Raw genomic sequence first — 20,140 nt, 5'->3', positions numbered from 1 at the left:
TCCTGTCGTATGCTCATTAAGTACAGTAACAAAGTACTGTGTCGCATTCCGCCATTGGCGTTCTGTTATGTGACGGACCACGAATCGACAACTAATTGATTATGAAAGGAAACGATGAATGTTTTGCTCGTAAAATAACACTTATTTTTAGTTTATTGCCACATCCATGAAATATTAATCTATATGACAATGACACGACAAGTTAAAGTGTTTCATAACCTTATTTTTCAGAAAAACTTGATTTTTTTTTCTAATGAAGAAAGTCTATTTTTAAATTAAAAATGTGCAAAAAAGACAATATTCTTAATGAAACATTCTTTTTCTTTTAAAATGTGTTTTTTTTGGGGGGGGGGAGGAAAGCCTTGCTATTTTCTTCATATTTTCTCATTTTTTCATTAAAAAAAAAGTAGTAAATATTCCTTTTTATTATATTTTTCTTAAATTTATTTTGAGTTATTATGTTAATATTTTTACATTTTTCAAAAAAAAAAAAAAAAAGTATTTTCACATTTAAAAAAGCACCCCAAAAATAATGAAACATAAATATTCCCTGATAATGATAATAATAAATTATTATAATATATGATAATAAATTAATTTAAAAAGTGCAAAAAAAAAAAAAATCCTTAATGATACAGTCTGAGTTTTTTTTAAATGTACAGTATTTTGAAAAAAGAGATTAAAATATCTTAAATTTTTTAGTTAAACTATTAAATATTCCTTATTAATTATTATATTTTTCTTAAATTTAATTTTTTAGTTATTTTCATTAATATTTTTTAAACATCTTTAAAAAGTTTTGAAATATTAAAGCCCCCAATCAAAAAACAAAAACAAAAAAACAACAACAAAAAACAGTAAATATTCCCTGATTTCAGTAGTGGTTGATGAAAGCAGATTATCTATATTAATATAAGATATTTGCTGATTAGCCAACTATACTAATGTTTTGTGACTGTCCACAAATACCACTGCTTTTGTTCTTCAGGATAGGTTCTATCTCCAGCGTGTCCAACAAAGAAGAGCTTCCATAAGGTCCTCCTCCATTGACGAGCTCATTGCACTTGCCGCCTCCTCTGCAGCACACGGTTTCACGTCAGAAAACAGTAAGCGCCAGCGTACTTCGCTTTTGGTTCAAACGGTACCTCATTTGAGGCGGTACGAGGTCTTGGGGCAAGCTCAGCGGGAGCGGGCGGCCCGTCTTGGCCGTGTCCACCAGATGCATGGCCAGTATGAACTCGTCGGCCCGCAGCTGGCCGTCCTTGTCCACGTCGGCCAGGTTCCTTCACAATTGAGCCATTGAGTTTAAAGAGTTAATTATTTTGAAGCCCGCTAGAGGGCGCCCATTGGTTAGGAATCCATGTGATTAATGCTGAACTCACCAGATTGTAGCTAACTGAGTCTGCGTTAGGTTGGATGCAATCAGTGCGTTCCTTACTTGAGCTCCTATAAAAAAAAGATTTTTAAAAAACTGTTTTTTTTTGGTAACCAATCAGTCATGCAGAAATTCAGTTGGTTTAGCCTTACCCGACAAGTAGCCACTCATGAGCTTATCCAGCGTGTTGAACTGCTGCCGGTACTTGAGTCTGGACGCTTGGGGCACGGCCCAGTCGTTGGAGCCCCCCGCCGCCATTTTGGGCGAGTTGCTAGCTAGAGATGTGGTGGAGGACGAATTGGAGCTAAATAAAATGACACAAGACGAAGACAAACTTAACAAAATATACATCTTTAAAATTGAAAACTGCTTCAAACTACAGAAGTATTCCATTGAGAAATAAAATTCAAACACAAAATTCAAAGCATCACCATAGCATCACCAAAGCATCTGACCTCTGTGACCTTTGAGCCTTTCTCTTGTCATATCATCTCGTACGTAGGTAATGACTTAATCCGTGATTAACTCAGTGCCTGCCATTGACAAGGATAAATGTCCCGTTTATAACAACTGGGAGGACTGACTTATGTTTCAGTGCCATTGACAAATAGCATCACCATTGACAAATAGTATCACCTACCCAGAAAATTTGAGTTAAATATGTTAATCCATTATTAACTCATTGCTTGCCATTGATAACGATAAATGTCCATTTCATTTTCCACTGGGCAAACTGGCTGTGAATGCTCATCTTATCTCACTGGGAGTTCAAATGGATTGGATGTATAGCACCGTTATTGGTTGCTAATGAGTTCAATTGTACCACTATTGTTATTATTAGGGTTGTTCCGATCATGTTTTTTTTGCTCCCGATCCGATCCCGATCGTTTGAGTATCTGCCGATCCCAATATTTCCCAATCCGACTGCTTTTTTTTTGCTCCCGATTGAATTCCAATCATTCCCGATAATTTTTCCCGATCATATGCATTTTGGCAATGCATTAAGAAAAAAATGAATAAAACTCGGACAAATATATACATTCAACATACAGTACATAAGTACTGTATTTGTTTATTATGACAATAAATCCTCAAGATGGCATTAACATTATTAACATTCTTTCTGTGAGAGGGATCCACGGATAGAAAGACTTGTGACTTTGTATATTGTGACTAAATATTGCCATCTTGTGTATTTGTTGAGCTTTCAGTAAATGATAGTGCAGCCATTCAACCCAAATGCATGATGGGAAGTGGAACCATGACTGTGTGTAGTGCTACCAATTGACATATCTTCCCTGCGTTGGAAATTAACCTAAGGTGTTAAGAAAAAGATCAATTGCTACCTTGCTTCCCCACATTGCTTCCCATGATATTTCTAATCGTAGGGAGAGGGATTGTAAGGCTTTAGCCTATTAAAAAAAGGCTCCAAAGGCTGCCAAAATTCACTCTACTCATTAACCGCTGCCTTTTATCTCTCTAAATGGGTAAAACGGCGCCATTACAGGTTGAGCGCGACAATGCGTGAGTAGGTCGTGTAACGCATGCATTGCGTTAAATATTTAACGTGATACATTTTTTAAAAATTAATTACCGCCGTTATCGGGATAAATTTGATAACCCTACCTTAAGCCTAAACTGAAGACTCTGGATGAGTGTAGCATATTATGTCTGTAACAATAAATACAATTGGAAAACGATTTAATTAAAAAAAAAAAAAAAAAAAATATATATATATATATATATATATATATATATATATATATATATATATATATATATATATATATATATATATATATTTAAAAAAGCATGGCCAATATTTTTTTGCCGATTCCGATACTTTGAAAATGACGTGATCGGACCTCTCTAGTTATTATAATTAAATGTCTTTTCTGACCTCTATGACCTTTAACCTAATGACCCAAAAAAGTTAATTGCCTCTTCCGTTTCATATCCCTGCAAGCTTGATGATAACTCAAGAACGAATAAAGGGATTAATGTTGCAACGATTAATCGATTAACTCGAGTATACGATTAGAAAAAAAAAATTCAAATTAAATATTGTTGCTTTGAGTATTCGTTTAATTAAAGTGCCGTTGTAATGGTTTATTTTGAAAGTGTTTGCATTTAGTTTTATTGATTAGGGTGGATACACTGCCTTCTGGTCTGCCTCTTTTCACATGGCAGAATCTAACAGCTCCCATTTAAGAGCAACGTAAGCTAAGTTTTTGTTTGAGCTCATGTTTTTTAATGCATTCATAATTTAGTTTATAGGTATATTTAGCCGTTTTTTGTGGGAATATGTGTCTGAAACATTTGTTAAGAGCATTTTTTAGCATTTAAGCTAGCGGATGTTTTCTACGTATATTAGCCAATTGTTGTTTTGTTGTACATTGATCCTAATTTTTGAAAAAAAATTTATACCGTTTGAGGCTCAGCTCAGGTATTTTAATTTTTCATGTTCCTTGTCCGATTACTCGATTATTCGAACTAACTAGTCCATCAAATCATCGACTACTAAAATATTCGATAGCTGCAGGGATGATCTTGAACACAGAGATACAGGCTCAAAATATGTATATTTTTGTTGGTTTTTTTTTACCCCCCAAAAAAACAACCACTAACAACTTGGTATATTGGTACTGTATATTAGCTACTTTATGATTTGAATTATTTTTGCACCAACTGGTTTAATTTCGTTGTACGTGTTACAATGACAATAAAGGTTCTATTCTCATCTATGTGAGTCGTAGGCACATTCCTAGTACTTGTTCGAACATCTTACCGCGAGGTGAACACTGAATACAAAAACAGTGAAATCAGATACAAGACCCAACCTGTTCTCTTAAAACACACACACATATCTACCAAGAGTAATATTACATACTATTGTTAAAAAAAACTTCACTCCTGTCCTCTTTAACACCATATTACGTTCATCCACCCCTCCCTGTCAAAATAAATTGGACGTTAAGTGCCGTCAATGGCAGCCAATGAGTGATGGTTTTTTTCCTTATTGCCCAGCATTGCTGTCAACTAATCAGCCTGGTATGTTAAATGTCCTGAACATGGGAATTTCAGGGAACTGGGAACTTCCTGGCATGTCATCTGATTTAGGAAAAAGTACTTCCTGTTCTGCTCGGTTATCACAGCGTTCAATCGGTCCTCATCACACGACTTTGGTTGTGGTAAGACATTAACGACGCATTCGTTGGCAGGCTCACCTGCTGGAGCCAAGGTCCACGAGGGAGTTGGCTTGAGACACGCCGCCGCTGCCGGGCGGAGAAAATGTCAGCGGGGAGGAAAAACCTGACAGAGGAAGGCCTGCGGGGGAAAAAATGGTAGACTTTTTGACCAAAATAATAAATCTAAAGGATGAAATAGCCCCAAAAAGTACACTTTTTATACACAAAAATGTATTAAAACAACACTAGGTAACTTTTCAACCATTTTAAAATATTTTCATAACATTTTTGACGATATGTCAACTGACGACAAGTTGAATGACACTTCTTTTAGTTCTTGAGGGAGTCTATCGCTTTCACCTGCACTAATTAACTTCGAGTAGTACAAAATCAAATGTTTCTTATGATCAACATCGTCATAGGCATAGCTACAATTGGATTCATTAACTCATTACTATTCATACTTCAAACAGCCACTGGAAACCGAAATGTCATTTTACGACACTGTGTGCTTGTCCTCATGGGAAACGCAGTCTTCCTTAAGGCAAAAAAACTACCGCTTTTGTCCACCTGCATCGCTAAAATCAACCAAAACTGAAAAGTTACCTAGTGTTGCTTTAAGTGACAAAGAATTACACTTGGGAAAGTTGGTCCAAATTAAGTCAATATTCTTTAAAAAAAAAAAAAAAAAAAATATATATATATATATATATATATATATATATGTATGTATATATATATATATTTTTTTTTTTAATTTTAAAAAATGACAAAAACATTAATTATAACATTTTAAATTTAATTATAATTATTCTTTTTATAGATATATTTTTTTAGATTTGTCGCTAAAATCAACCAAAACTGAAAAGTTACCTAGTGTTGCTTTAAGTGACAAAGAATTACACTTGGGAAAGTTGGTCCAAATTAAGTCAATATTCTTTTAAAAAAAAAAAAAAAATATATATATATATATATATATATATATATATATTTTTTTTTTTTAATTTAAAAACAGACAAAAACATTAATTATAACATTTTAAATTTAATTATAATTATTCTTTTTATAGATATATTTTTTTAGATTTGTCGCTAAAATCAACCAAAACTGAAAAGTTACCTAGTGTTGCTTTAAGACACAAAGAATTACACTTGGGAAATGTGGTCGAAATGAACAGTCAATATTATTTTAGAAAAATATTATCGTTTTTTCCAAAACTGAAAAATTACCTAGTGTTGCTTTAAGTGACAAAGAATTACACTTGGGAGATGTGGTCCAAATGAACAGTCAATATTCTTTTTAAAAAATATATTATCTTTTTTTTTGTATTTAAAAAAAAAAAGACAAAACATTTATTATGAAGTTTAAAATTTAATTATAATTATTCTTTTTTATACATATATTTTCAGATTTGAAATAAAGCAAGAACAACAAAACAAGTGCTTTCCTAAAATTCAAACACTGGTTAAAAAAAAAAAAAAAAAAATTAATTCCTTTTTTTTTTTTGTACTTTAGATTTAAATATTTAAAAATAAATAAATGAATAAATATTACACTTGGTCCAAATTAATTTTAAATAGTCTTGTATTAGTTAAATATTTTCATTTTGTTGTGTGTGTGTATGGGGGGGCTGTATAAATACATTGAAATTTCAGAAATAAAACAAAAAAGGAACAAAATGAGTTATTAAAAAAAAAAAAAAAAAAAAAGATTATTATTTTTTTTTTTCAAATTAAAAACAACAAATAAATGTAAAAGAATAAAACTATGTCAAAATTGAGTAAAAATTGTAATTGTTCTCATATATATGTATTAAATAAAGCAAAAGATGAACAAAAGAGTGTTTTTAATAAAATTAAAATAAAATGGTTTTAAATAAAAAAAAAAACGTATAAAAGTATAATATCATCAATAAATGCTCCGCTGTCCAATTGGACGTCTCATCACTGTTGATGGCGCTGAAACACGTTCACCTGCGGCGACGGGAAGCACGGGGCCAGGGAGCTGCAGGCGGTAGTTAGGAAAGTAGGCATTTCCCAGCGGGGCGACGACAGGCAGCATCATGGCGGGCCTGGCCGCTGGCACGACGGGGTTAGCGGGGATGGGGGTTAGGATGGACATGGACGACGGCATGCCGAACGACAGGTTTGGCAAAGAGCCCATCCCTGTGAGGACCATGTGGAAAGTGGCTTAGGATGAACAGATGAGCAATTTGGAAAGTTAAAAGATTTTTCCAGATCAAATGGGCTGTCAATGACAGTTAATTGGTTAAATCCTAATGGAAATTTACTGGAAATCATGACGAAATTTGAGTTTTTTTTTTACCAAATCGTGCAGACGAAGGTCCGACATTGGCGGGAGGAGGCTGCTTCATGCCCATCGGCAGCGTGGCGGGTAAACTCCGCCCCTGCAGCTTCATCTTAATGAGCTTCATAGCCACGGAGAACTCCTGCCGATCCATTTTGCCGTCGCCGTCCGCGTCGGCCAGGTTCCTTCCGCGAGAGACGCCGATTTAAGACACGTTTGTGCGCTTCGAGCGTTTAAACCGAGAGTGCCGACTCACCAGATCTGGGCCAGGACAGAGGGAGGCAGGCCCGACTGTAGGAAGAATCCTCGGGCTTGCTTGCCTGCCAACAGGAGCGCCGGCGTCAACGAATATTCTGCGACGAACCGTTAAATCAGAACAACCTACCTGAGACATAGCCCATGACGGGGGCCAGGCTGTCAAACTGCTTATCGTGCTTCCCCCGCTCCTCAGCGCTGATGGACCACGCCGCGCCAGATCCACCTGTATATTAGCAATTTCAAGCTTGGAAAATGAATTTCTTTATCGCACATCTGCCAGCAGATGGCACCCATTTTACTTTTAACATTCCCGTTTCTTAGTCACATGTTTCAAGTAGGTAAATTTCTGACCCACTTTCTAGTGTTGTCAGCAAAACCTACGGTAATTAAAGTGGCGTTGACAGATGCGAAGGCGCCGCTTGGCGTGCAGGATTTGGCACAGCCCCGCAGGGACAGGAAGTGGGACGCGGCAAAGCTCCTTAACCCGCCGACGGTTCGGAGGGAAGCGGCATATGAGCTTTGTTACTCAACACTGAGCTTTTCAGGTTTTAAAGGGTTAGAACAAGACTGAAGCACCTCCATACCAGCAAGTGGCGCCATCACTTCCGCATGAAAGAAACGACTAGCCTTGCAAGCAATTCATTGATTCATCCTGCAACATAATTATAATTCTTGGGAAATTTTTCATATATAAGAATAAATATTTCAAATCTATTCCTAATTTTAATATTTTTCACAAAGAATTATGTTACTATTTGCCTTCTTTGAAATATATGAAGGGGAAAAATCCTTTAAAACTGTGTAAAATTGTTTAAGAGCTTGACTTGGCTCGTAGACCCTAGAATTTTTCTTTCACTATTATTTATTTTTAGGGCTGTCAAACGATTAAAATTTTTAATCGAGTTAATCACAGCTTAAAAATTAATCGCAATTCAAACCGTCTATAAAATATGCCATATTTTTATGTAAATTATTGTTGGAATGGAAAGATAAGACGACAGATATATATATTTAACATACTGTACATAAGTACTGTACGGTACATAAGTACTGTATTTGTTTATTATAACAGTAAATCAACAAGATGGCATTAACATTATTAACATTCTGTTAAAGCGATCCATGGATAGAAAGACTTGTAGTTCTTAAAAGATGAATGTTAGTACGAGTTATAGAAATTTTATATTAAAACCCCTCTTAATATTTTCATTTTAATAAAATTTGTAAAATTTTCAAACAAAAAATAAACTAGTATGCTCACTAGAGCTGGGAATCTTTGGGCACCTAACGATTCGATTACAATTCAGAGGCTCAGATTCGATTCTAAAACGATTATTGATGCACCCCCACCCTCCTTTTTTTTTTTTTTTTTTTTTTTTAAATTGAATGTTTTGTACATTAGTTCCAAAATTGTTCAAAAATACTCTCAGGCTAAACCAAACTACTATTTCAATATCAAGTTAACATAATATAGCAGTAAACAAATATACAAAAATAACAGTAAATAAAAAACTCCAGTCCCCATTCTGTAACAGCAGCTTTAAACTACATTCAATTAATTTAATGTTGTGAATCAACCGTTAAAGTTGTTAAAATTGCTCCCGTTATTCCATAATTTCCCTTTTGTCTACTTTCGACATGTGAAAGTTTTAAAACTATTTTAAAGATAGATTCAAGTCAATATTTTACCGATTTAGGAGTATTTTAGATAAAAAGTTAATTAGGTTTGCTTGGAAGGTTCGCTACAACAGCCTTGCAGGGAAGTATACTGCTTTAAGATGGCGGCCGTTTACTAATGCCCGCATCTAGCTTTTTGTAGATGTGCTGCCAACGCTACCAAATCTCTAATGCATCTAGTCCTATATAAATGATATCTACCGTCACATTATGTGGATGACGTACTTTGTAGCAGCTATTCGGCAGCAGTCAGGTATGTTGTTGTGTTTTTTTATCTCGTGGCATGAGTTGAGCTAGAGCCGTGAGTTGAGCATTGGCATTACCCGAGGGGCCGGGTAATGAGAAGCATGATGTTTAGCTACTTTCGCTGCGTTCTTGCTCATTGCGCCCCGAAGAACGCGCGGCGCGCTGAGTGTGTTGTACTTCCGCTTTACTTGGCATATTTCAATAATCGGAATTTGGATGTTTGTGAATCCTTCTCGAATCTTCCACGGCCGAATCGCGAATAATCTAAGAATCGGAAATTTTGCACACCTCTAATGCTCACCATTGTTGATGTCAATAATTACACAATGCTCATGGTGCTGAAACCCATAAAATCAGTCGCACCCAAGCGCCAGCAGAGAGCGACAAAACACCCAAAAACACAAATAACAAATGGACATGACACTGTATCTGTCATGTTAATCTGTTTGAGCGGGGCATGTGCGTTAAATACGTCAAATATTTTACCGTGATTAATTTAAAAAATTAATTACCGCCCGTTAACACGATAATTTTGACAGCCCTATTTATTTCATATCTTTTTTTTCTTTCCTCCATTTCTCTTTTAATTTTGCAGTTATATGTGATTGTAATTTCTGATATAGTATTCATGATTATTCTGTAGGCTTGTCTGTTACTTTTAAAGTTGTTTAACATTGTACCATGCCACTTATGTTGTAATGTTTGTTGTTGTTTGTTAATAAAAAATAAATAAATAAAAACCTTCCAAGCACTTCCCTGGTCATCTGATGTTGGAGCCAATCAGTAGAAAGAGGCGGGACCAAGAAGCAGTTCTTGTAGATAATTCAATTTCTCAAGTTTTGTCTCATTAAAAGAAAAGCATAAAAAAAAAAAAAAATTCACTAAAAGCTTTGTTTTCACGAGTGTGACCAGAAAAGCCATCATCCAATCAGCAGTCATATATTTTTGAGAAGGTTCCTTGCATAAATTAGGTCTCAATTTGATTGATTGATTGGATGGAACAATCAATCTGGCACGCTAGGTTAGAAAGAAACTGCAGAACAAAGAAAAAATGTCCATCGACAGCAAAATGCATCCAAAAAACAACTGAGATGGCTCAATTTCACATTATTTTTTTTCTAATACAAATTTATTAATGTAAAACGGTATTTCCCATACCACTTATCCTTGTCAGAATGTGGGTTGCTGGAGCTAATCCCAGCTGATTTAGGGTGAAAGGCAGACGATACCCTAAACTGGTCGCCAGTCAGTTGTAGGGCACACACACAGAGAGAGACAACCATTTGCCCCTTACCCTAACTCACTGAGTCAGAATCAATCCCACGCTGCTTGCACCAAAATCAGGAGAATATACCACAACACCATGTACAGGGCTGGCCAAAAGTATTGGCACCCCTGCAATTCTGTCAGATACTGCTCAATTCCTCCCAGAAAATGATTGCAATTACAAATGCTTTGGTAGTAATATCTTCATTTCTTTTGCTTGCAATGAAAAAACACAAAAGAGAATGGGAAAAAAAAATCAAATCATGACCATTTTACACAAAACTGGGCCAAAAATGGGCCAGACAAATGAATCGGCACCCTTTGAAAAATCATGTGACGCTTCTCTAATTTGTGTAATTAACAGCAGCTAGTACTTACATGTGGCACATAACTAAATCACACTTGCAGCCAGTTAAAATGGATTAAAGTTGACTCAACCTCTGTCCTTGTGTGTACCAAAGAAAGAAGACCAAAGAACTGTCTGAAGACTTGAGAAACAAAATTGTGAGGAAGCATGGGCAATCTCAAGGCTGTACAAGTTCATCTCCAAAGACCTAAATGTTCCTGTGTCTACCATGCGCAGTGTCATCCACTGTGGTGAACCTCCCCAGATGTGGACGGAAAAGAAAAATTGACGAGAGATTTCAACGAGATTTTGCGGATGGTGAATAAAGAACCTCGACTAACATCCGAACAAGTTCAAGCTGTCCCGCAGTCCGAGGGTACGACAGTGTCAATCCTCACTATCCGTTGTCATCTGAATCAAAAGGGACTCCATGGTAGAATACCCAGGAACACCCCACTTCCGACCCAGAGACATAAAAAAGTCAGGCTGTAGTTTGCCAAAACTTACCTGAGAAAGCCCAAAACGTTTTGGAAGAATGTTCGCTGGTCAGATGAGACAAAAGTAGAGCTTTTTGGGTAAAGGCATCAACATAAAGTTTACAGGGAAAAAAGGAGGCCTTCAAAGAAACGAACACGGTCCCCACAGTCAAACATGGTGGAGTTTCCTGATATTTTGGGGTTGCTTTGCTGCCTCTGGCACTGGACTGCTTGACCGCGTGCATGGCATTATGAAGTATGAAGACTACCAACAAATTTTGCAGCATAATGTAGGGCCCAGTGTGAGAAAGCTGGGTTTCCTTCAGAGGTCATGGGTGATCCAAAACTTCAGATAGCACTAGAAAATGGTTTGAGAGAAAGCACTGCAGACTTCTAAAGTGGCTAGCAATGAATCCCATAGAACACTTGTGGAGAGATCTGAAAATGGCACCCTTCAAATCTCAGAGACCTGGAACAGTTGGCCAAAGAAGAATGGTCTAAAATTCCAGCAGAGCATTGTAAGAAACTCAGTGATAGACACCGGAAGCGGTTGTTCGAAGTTATTTTGTCTAAAGGTTGTGCTACCAAGTATTAGGCTGAGGGTGCCAATACTTTTGTCCGGCCCATTTTTGGAGTTTTGTGTAAAATGATCATGATTTTAAAAATGTTTTCATTCTCTTTAAATGAAGATATTACTACCAAAGCCTTTGTAATTGCAATCATTTTCTAGGAGAAATTGAGCATTATCTGACAGAATTGCAGGGGAGCCAATACTTTTGGCCAGCACTGTATAGGCCAGGGGTGCCCAAGTCCAGTCCTTGAGAACCCCTATCCAGCTTGATTTCCATGTCTCCCTCTTCTAACACACCTGAATCAAATAATCAGGATCTTCATCAGGCTCCTGCAGCTCTTGCTGATGAGCTGATCATTTGATTCAGGTGTGTTAAAGTAGGGAGACATGGAAAACAAGCTGGATAGGGGCTCTTGAGGACCGGACTTGGACACCCCTGGTATAGGCTAATGGCCGATTTTTAAAAAAAATCCATATATCGCGCGGCCTTCAATTCGCATTCATAATCCGGCTGCCACTGAGTGGGAATGGACTCCACGCTGCCCGCACCGAAGTCAGGCGAATGTACCACTACACCATGTAAAACATAATACTGATATTTCAGTTGTTTCCTACATTGATTTCAACACGTCGTGCTTTGACCCCAGAGTTAATTGAGAGGCACTGTTCAAGCGAAGAGCTCCATCTAGTGTTGAAGCTGAGAAGTGCAACAGAATGTAGGCTTAACTCAAGCTTCTAATGCAGGCAATGTTCCCTCTAATTTTTCATGGGTCTGAGCAGACACACAAGCTCCCTGAGCACACAGCGGACCACAGTGAGCAACATCAGATGTGTACCCTTGGGCCACACATCAGTATCACGCCTCTTCAAAACCCTGGATCATAGCAACTTACATGGCTTATTAAAAAAATGAAACTACAGCAGCAATTTTCATTAGTTTACTTTTAATATAATTAATTTGGCCCACATACAGTGGGGCAAATAAGTATTTAGTCAACCACCAATTGTGCAAGTTCTCCTACTCGAAAAGATTAGAGAGGCCTGTAATTGTCAACATGGGTAAAACCTCAACCATGAGAGACAAAATGTGGAGAAAAAAAACTGAAAATCACATTGTTTGATTTTTAAAGATTTCCAAATTAGAGTGGAAAATAAGTATTTGGCCACCTACAAACAAGCAAGATTTCTGGCAGTCAAAGAGGTCTAACTTCTAACGAGGTGTAACGAAGTCTAACAAGGCTCCACTCGTTACCTGTATTAATGGCACCTGTTTTAACCAGTGTTGTTAATCTTACTGAAAAAAAGTAATTAGTTATAGTTAACAAATTACTTCTCCCAAAAAGTAATTGCGTTAGTAACTCAATTACCTGAATGTAAGAGTAATTAGTTACTTGGCAAAGTAATTGGTGATCATTTAAAAAAAAAAAAAAAAAACATTGGCCACACTATGTGAAGTTTTTTGTGAAGGTTTTTGGTACAATTGGCCCGAGCCCAATTCTTTACCCTAATTTACCCTTTACCCTGAATCAACTGTTAAAAGTTGTTAAAATTGCTCCCATTATTGCATTAGTTCCCTCTTCTCTACTTTCGACATGAAAGTTTTAAAACTGTTTCATCATTCAAAGATAGATTCAAGTCACGATTTTGCCGATTTAGAAGTATTTTAGATAAAAAGTTACTTAGGTTCGCTAGGAAGGTTCTCTACAACGGAGCCGTCCTAAAAAGTCTACTGCTTTAAGATGGCGGCTGTCTACTAACGCTTTTAGTGCCATGTCTGTCATTTTGCATCTAGTTATATCTATATACAGTACATGTGATATCTACCATGTCTACCATATCTACCATAACATGCGGGCGTAGTTTGTAGGCTATCGGCTACAACATGTATTATTGGAGCTACCTAGCATCGCGTTTGCTCGGCGTCACAACTTTCTTGCCTCCTCCCTGCTCCTGCTCTGCTCTGTCGTCTCGGTGAGTCCGTCTCCCTCAGACTTTTTGACCAATATAGTCACGCATAGTAACGCATGCCTTTCCGTCCTCAGTAACGGTAATGGCGTTGCCAAGATGAGAAAAGTAATTAATTAGATTACCCACTACTGAAAAAAATAACGCCGTTAGTAACGCCGTTATATTGTAACGCCGTTATTAACAACACTGGTTTTAACTCATTATCGGTATAAAAGACACCTGTTATCAACCTCAGTCAGTCACACTCCAAACTCCGCTATGGCCAAGACCAAAGAGCTGTCAAAGGACACCAGAGACAAAATTGTAGACCTGCACCAGGCTGGAAAGATTGAATCTGCAATAGGTAAAATGCTTGGTGTAAAGAAATCATCTGTGGGAGCAATTAGTAGAAAATGGAAGACATACAAGACCACTGATAATCTCCCTCGATCTGGGGCTCCATGCAAGATCTCACCCCGTGGTGTCAAAATGATAACAAGAACGGTGAGCAAAAATCCCAGAACATCACGGGGGGACCTAGTGAATAACCTACAAAGAGCTGGGACCACAGTAACAAAGGCTACAATCAGTAACACAATGCGCCGCCAGGGACTCAAATCATGCACTGCCAGACGTGTCCCCCTGCTGAAGAAAGTACACGTCCAGGCCCGTCTGCGGTTCGTTAGAGAACATTTGGATGATCCAGAAGAGGACTGGGAGAATGTGTTATGGTCAGATGAAACCAAAATAGAACTTTTTGGTAGAAACACAGGTTCTCGTGTTTGGAGGAGAAAGAATACTGAATTGCATCCGAAGAACACCATACCCACTGTGAAGCATGGTGGTGGAAACATCATGCTTTGGAGCGGTTTTTATGTTGTTTTTTCATTGTTGAAAATTATTAATTTGTTGTTACTGGTATGCATAATTTTGGTGGGAGTGTAAATAATCAAAGCTTAATTTCTGCCTCCTGAACGTATTTTATTTTGTAATTCACCATAACTTCCTGTTACGCCTTTAATTTAGTGTATTTCCTGTTCCGTGTCTTTTGCAATGTTTGTAACTTGAAGGTGGGCCAAAAGGAGTGACGGCGAACTGTAAAAATTTTGATCTAGTCTAGCGGCCCAGCTGGAGCTCTTACAGTGATCCTGGTGATTCTTTATTTTCTTAGGTGATCAGTTGGTTTAATTAACTAGATTATATCAGTTCTAAAATTAGATATTAATTAATACTGTAGCGCTTGCAATAATTAGCAACAGAATGTTGCTTCAAAAAATTAGCACAGGAGTCTAGCTCTCTTTTCACCACCAACGGGAGCGTCGCGTTGCCTATCGAACTCACCAATAGGAGCGTTGCATTGCTGTATCGAACACACCAATAGGAGTGTCCGTTAACAAACTACTGCGGCGCTGACAGTAGTAGAGACGCTACAATACGTTTATGTTGAATTTTATTTTGTGCCCTGCATAGATTTTCTTGTGTGCAGAGTATGGTCAAGCAGTGCGTGATTGCGCATGCGCGCAGTTTAAAGGGAACATTGAATGCAGGCCATTTTCAATTTTATTTACATAATTTACAGCGAGCCAATAAAAAATGGGCAGCGGCCCTTTAAATAATGTAATAGGGTCAAGCTGGAAAAAAATACATGTCTGAGACCATTGATTTGGCCTTTATACCTGCACTCTCTTAGCCTAGAGGCCCGCCAGGTTTATAAAGCACTGGGGGAGACCCTGTTCAGCTGCACACAAAAGCCACAGTCCCAATATAGTTTGTTCACACATTACATGTCATCTGTTTATCGCCCATCTGCTTACTTACCGTTCATGGCTGCAGGTGGAGGTGGCCAGAGGGGAGTCCTCCGCACGGTTGGCTAGCTCGCAGACATCTGCAGAAAGAGAGAGAGAAGGCGACATGACTGAGTGAGTACACCGAGAGCATGCGGCGTGCGAGAGAGCGAGTGTACGTTTGGCTTGCTTCAGGGGAGAGAAGAAGCTGACAGGAAAAAAAAATCGGGAAGGAAAAACCAAGCTCTGGAGGGAAGCGGCGTACGAGCGTCTGTCTTGATTTCCCCGGTGACGTTTACGACCGGCGACACGCACTCGGCTCGGGACTAATAGATACAAGTCAATGTTTTGATTAGAAAAAAATGGATTAAAAAAAACTCTGTTTTTGCAGTGGAAGTCAATTGAGTCACAGATAGAATGAAAAGTTGGAAGTCAAGGTACTGCGGTACTTTTCTTTGTGCAAACAAAGAAGTGGTATCCACCCTGGTTAACAAACACTTTTTGCGCTCTCGGGTGTATTGTAGCGAGCGGTGTCAAATACACGTGAGTGGCGACTTTTGGATTCAATGGCAGCTAAAGAGTTAAGAGTATTCTTGATATTATTTTTAAAACTGAAAACAAAAAAAGGAAAAACTGTGAGTAGGATCATTTGTACTTATTCTTAAGATTTAATTAAAAATATGTAGGGATGTCCCAAATGACAAATTTTTTCCCGATTAGTCAGCCGACAATTTTTACGATTAGTTGACTAATCTGATTAAAACTTTTTTTTGGACTAATTAATGAAATATTTGTTGACACTTATTAATTCACAAAAAACATTTTGGAACCCTTAAATTCTTTATTATAGTGCAAATAAACACATAAATCACAAATAAACAATGAGGTCAAATGCTGATAACATTAACTAGTGCAATGATATTATAGTATACTACTATATACATCAGTGGTCCCCAAACTACGGCCTGCGGGCTGGTTATGGCCACATTTTGTCCAGCCCCCTGAACACTACTAGAGAGCATTTTGATTTTTTTTTTTTTCTTAATAGTGTTATTTATTTCCTGGCCTTTTTCTGTGAAGAGCTCAGAGAGGGTTATTTGGTTATTATCTATTTAATTAATAGTGTTATTTAGGGCTGTCAAACGATAAAATTTTTAATCGAGTTAATCACAGCTTAAAAATTAATTGTAATCAATTGCAATTCAAACCATCTTTAAAATAAGCCATATTTTTCTGTAAATTATTGTTGGAATGGAAAGATAAGACACAAGATGGATATATACATTCAACATACTGTACATAAGTACTGCATTTGTTTATTATAACATAAAATCAACAAGACGGCATTAACATTATTGAAATTAAAGCGATCCATGGATAGAAAGACTTGTAGTTCTTAAAAGATAAATGTTAGTACAAGCTATAGACCCTACCCACCGACGTCACAAAACCACGTGCTCGCTGTATGGTTCCGCCCACTTGTCCGTCATTTTGTCTCTGTATTAGCATTGGTTTCAATTGATCGAGGAATTTAAAATGCATTTCATGGAAGACCCGGTGCTTTCTGATGCCGTAAACTCACTGGATGTGTTGCATAAAAGGCGTTATGTGGAAAAGCTTCGTTCTATACAGTCGCCAGATCCATATTTGATGCCCAAATCGATGTTTTTCGACCCACTGTCTTCGCCCTGTCTGCCTGACATCTGCTACGCTGATATTTACAATTATCTTGTCCACACAAAATCAGCCTATTCTCACGAAAATTTGAAAAACTTCAAGAGCTTGGAGGCTTATAAATACTTCGTTGCTGGTTGGGTGAAACAGGTCCTCGTCCACGAAAATTCGGCAGGAATCTATCTTGTGCTTGGAAAGGTGAGTTACGAAATTTTCAATTCAAAATCTTTTGTTATTGCTAACATCCACTGTCAAGTCTAATGTATGTCATGTCGTTTGTCAATGGAGTTAAGGCTTTTAATGTTTATATGGTTTAGCGATAGCACTCTCACTACATACATACGTGTATGTTGTCGGCGATTAGTCTAGCAATGATCTTAATTGTGGTTATTTGTCAGCCCAAAACCCTCTAAGTATATCTTAAATGCATCTTACCGGATATAAAATGACTACTACATAGTCTGTGGTGATTTTTTGGTGCCCAGTTTTCACGTCGAATTGCAGCCGTCCATTTCGCTCTCCTCTTTGGATCCCTCGGAATACGGTAAAACTTCAAGTCTCTCCTTCCATCTTCTCTGTTAGTGCAACCAACAGCCACACACGCCTTCACCATTTTGATTATTAACGTTAAGGAGCAGAAAAACACGAGTAAATAGGACGAATGTACGTAGCCGTAACAGGTTAACACTATGTTTTGACGGACAGTTGGGCGGTACCATTCAGGAGAGCGGAGTTGTGACGTCACGTGGGTAGGGTCTATAGAAATTTTATTATAAAACCCCTCAATGTTTTCGTTTTAATAAAATTTGCTAAATCTTCATTCAAAAATCAACTCAATAATTACACAATGCTCATAGTGCTGAAACCCATAAAATCAGTCGCACCCAAGCGCCAGCAGAGGGCGACAAAACACCAAAAAACACAAGTAACAAGTGGACATGACACTGTGCTGTCATTTTCATTGGTTTGAGTGAGCGGGGCATGTGCGTTAAATGCGTCAAATATTTTAACATGATTAATTAAAAAAATTAATTACCGCCCGTTAACGCGATCATTTTGACAGCCCTAGTGTTATTATTATTTATTATTATATTATTATTTCATTTACTTTTGTTCCTTTAAGAATCCAGAAAGGGTTATTTGATTGTGGCTTTCTGAAAAACAATAAATTTTTACATTTAGGCACTCCTGCATTCGTCACACTTTTTCTGTTACAAACTGACCCCGGCCACTCAGCAGAGAAGGGAAAAGTTATGTGGCCCTCACAGGAAAAGGTTTGGGGACCCCTGATATACAGGGTGTCATTTTAAAGCTATTCTTAGTGTAGAATCTGAATTCTGAAGTATGTGAGATTAACTCCAGAAATTGTTATTTATATGTTGAACATGTATTATATTATTATATTATTATTTAGAAATATTCAACGGAAACACTTTTGCTAAACCTCTAACCGTAAGCTTTACACTCTGCAAAAAAGTGCACTTTTCATCATTGCATGTGGTGTCAGTAATGGATTTTTTTTTTTTTTCGTTTGCAAAGGATTTCTCATGTTTGAACTGTCACCTTTTAACCGCAAGTTTGCGTTTTGGAGAAGACTGCCAATGTTTTATAGCAGGCTGAAGTAGGTTGCCCCCCCCCCATTAGCCTCAGTTTAGCAATGCTAACGTCTACAGTGTTTAATATAGATGTGTTTCCTTATTTTCTATGTTTGAACTTTAATTCTACAGCGTGTTGATGACCAATAAACATCTGTGATAGGTACTGGAGTCTAATATGCCGTCAACACGCACGCACAAAAGTATGCACGCTCACAGTGATAAAACGCAGTCGTGAAAATTAGCGCAATCCTTTTTATTTACCGTGCGATAAATGGACTCATTGCATATTGCGACAAGCTTAGCAACTTCATTAACACATGTCGTTAGTTAGATGGAGTTACGGTCTGCCAGCTTACTGTCTCCTGTCGTCTTCCAAAATTACAACTGGTTGACGATGCTTTAGGTGTTCATTCACAGCCCGCGTGCAGCTGGTCTGCAAGCTTGCCATTGAAAAGTCAGGACACAACAGTGTACCCTCCTCTGTTTCGTTGAATGTAAAGTCAATGTTTTGGCCACTCTGGTGTGCTTTTTTTGGGTTTGTGCCGCTTTCCCCGCTTGCATACTGAGCGTCCAACATTCTCAACTTTCCATGCATGTTTTTTTTAATCCTTCATTAACCATCGATGGGATGTTGTGCTCGTCGACGCATTTATGTCATTAATGACAGCGACTAGTCCGGACAGCTCTAAAATATGTATACATACAGTATATATAAAAATAATGACATTGAATGAGGAAAAAAGTACCGTAATTTTCGGACTATAAGCCGCTACTTCTTTCCTTCGTTTTGATACCTGTGGCTTATAGTCCAGTGCGGCTTATTTGTTGATTTTTTTTTAGGTAACACTTTATTTGACAGTGGTGTCATAAGACTGTCATAAGATAATCAAAATTATGACATGACACTATCATGGACATTACTGAATGCTTATGTCATTAAGTGTCATTTGGCAAATTATGTCACTAACTCAATTTTTGTCCATCTTGGATCTTTTGCATTCATTCATAAGTGAGATCATTTGCCGGATAACACTTAATGACATCTGTTATAAACATTCATGAATGCTCAGGACAGACACATGTCATAATTATAATTGTGTAATGACAGTCTTATGGCACCACTGTCAAATAAAATGTTAGCATATACCATAACTAGCAATTGATGAAACAACTGGAACAGTAACTGAGGAAATATTTAGCACAGAACATGATTTTTGATATTTACATCTGTCGCGCTGCAATGCATGCTAAGAGGCATGCTGGATGACAACAGTCAACAGCAGGTGGCAGCAGAGGTTGATTGTCTTCCCCAAGGTAGCAGTGATGGCCAAATGAAGCTTCTTGAAGCAATAAAGCTTTGCAGTAATTGGTTCAAAGTTTAATGATGGTTCATTTGGTCTTATGACAGTATGATGCCGCTGTCAAAT

General features: G+C 37.5%; 1 protein-coding gene and 1 long non-coding RNA gene across 9 annotated transcripts in view; one reads left to right on the top strand and one right to left on the bottom strand.

The window, feature by feature from the left end:
- Positions 1 to 20,140, bottom strand: part of LOC130907410 (intersectin-2) — a 59,016-nt gene that overhangs the window by 32,635 nt on the left and 6,241 nt on the right. For 7 of the 8 annotated variants that reach the window (XM_057822443.1, XM_057822444.1, XM_057822445.1 and 4 more), the window contains exons 2-11: positions 15,476 to 15,542; positions 7,256 to 7,351; positions 7,127 to 7,190; positions 6,889 to 7,055; positions 6,537 to 6,728; positions 4,603 to 4,702; positions 1,528 to 1,679; positions 1,383 to 1,446; positions 1,146 to 1,283; positions 970 to 1,076 (exon numbers count right to left, since the gene is read on the bottom strand). In XM_057822443.1, the coding sequence (XP_057678426.1) occupies positions 970 to 1,076; positions 1,146 to 1,283; positions 1,383 to 1,446; positions 1,528 to 1,679; positions 4,603 to 4,702; positions 6,537 to 6,728; positions 6,889 to 7,055; positions 7,127 to 7,190; positions 7,256 to 7,351; positions 15,476 to 15,482 (1,087 nt within the window). In that variant the 5' untranslated portion in view covers positions 15,483 to 15,542. The remainder of the gene's footprint in view (positions 1 to 969; positions 1,077 to 1,145; positions 1,284 to 1,382; positions 1,447 to 1,527; positions 1,680 to 4,602; positions 4,703 to 6,536; positions 6,729 to 6,888; positions 7,056 to 7,126; positions 7,191 to 7,255; positions 7,352 to 15,475; positions 15,543 to 20,140) is intronic. The other variant, XM_057822449.1, reaches the window with a different exon arrangement.
- Positions 985 to 15,696, top strand: LOC130907414 (uncharacterized). The gene is made up of 3 exons (XR_009061463.1): positions 985 to 1,106; positions 4,597 to 4,719; positions 15,491 to 15,696. It is a non-coding gene; the product is annotated as an uncharacterized LOC130907414 (long non-coding RNA).

Source organism: Corythoichthys intestinalis, chromosome 19, assembly GCF_030265065.1.
Source record: "Corythoichthys intestinalis isolate RoL2023-P3 chromosome 19, ASM3026506v1, whole genome shotgun sequence".
Lineage (NCBI taxonomy): Eukaryota > Metazoa > Chordata > Actinopteri > Syngnathiformes > Syngnathidae > Corythoichthys > Corythoichthys intestinalis.
The sequence above is the reverse complement of the archived record's forward strand: the minus strand, read 5'-3'. Positions and strand labels throughout refer to the sequence as shown.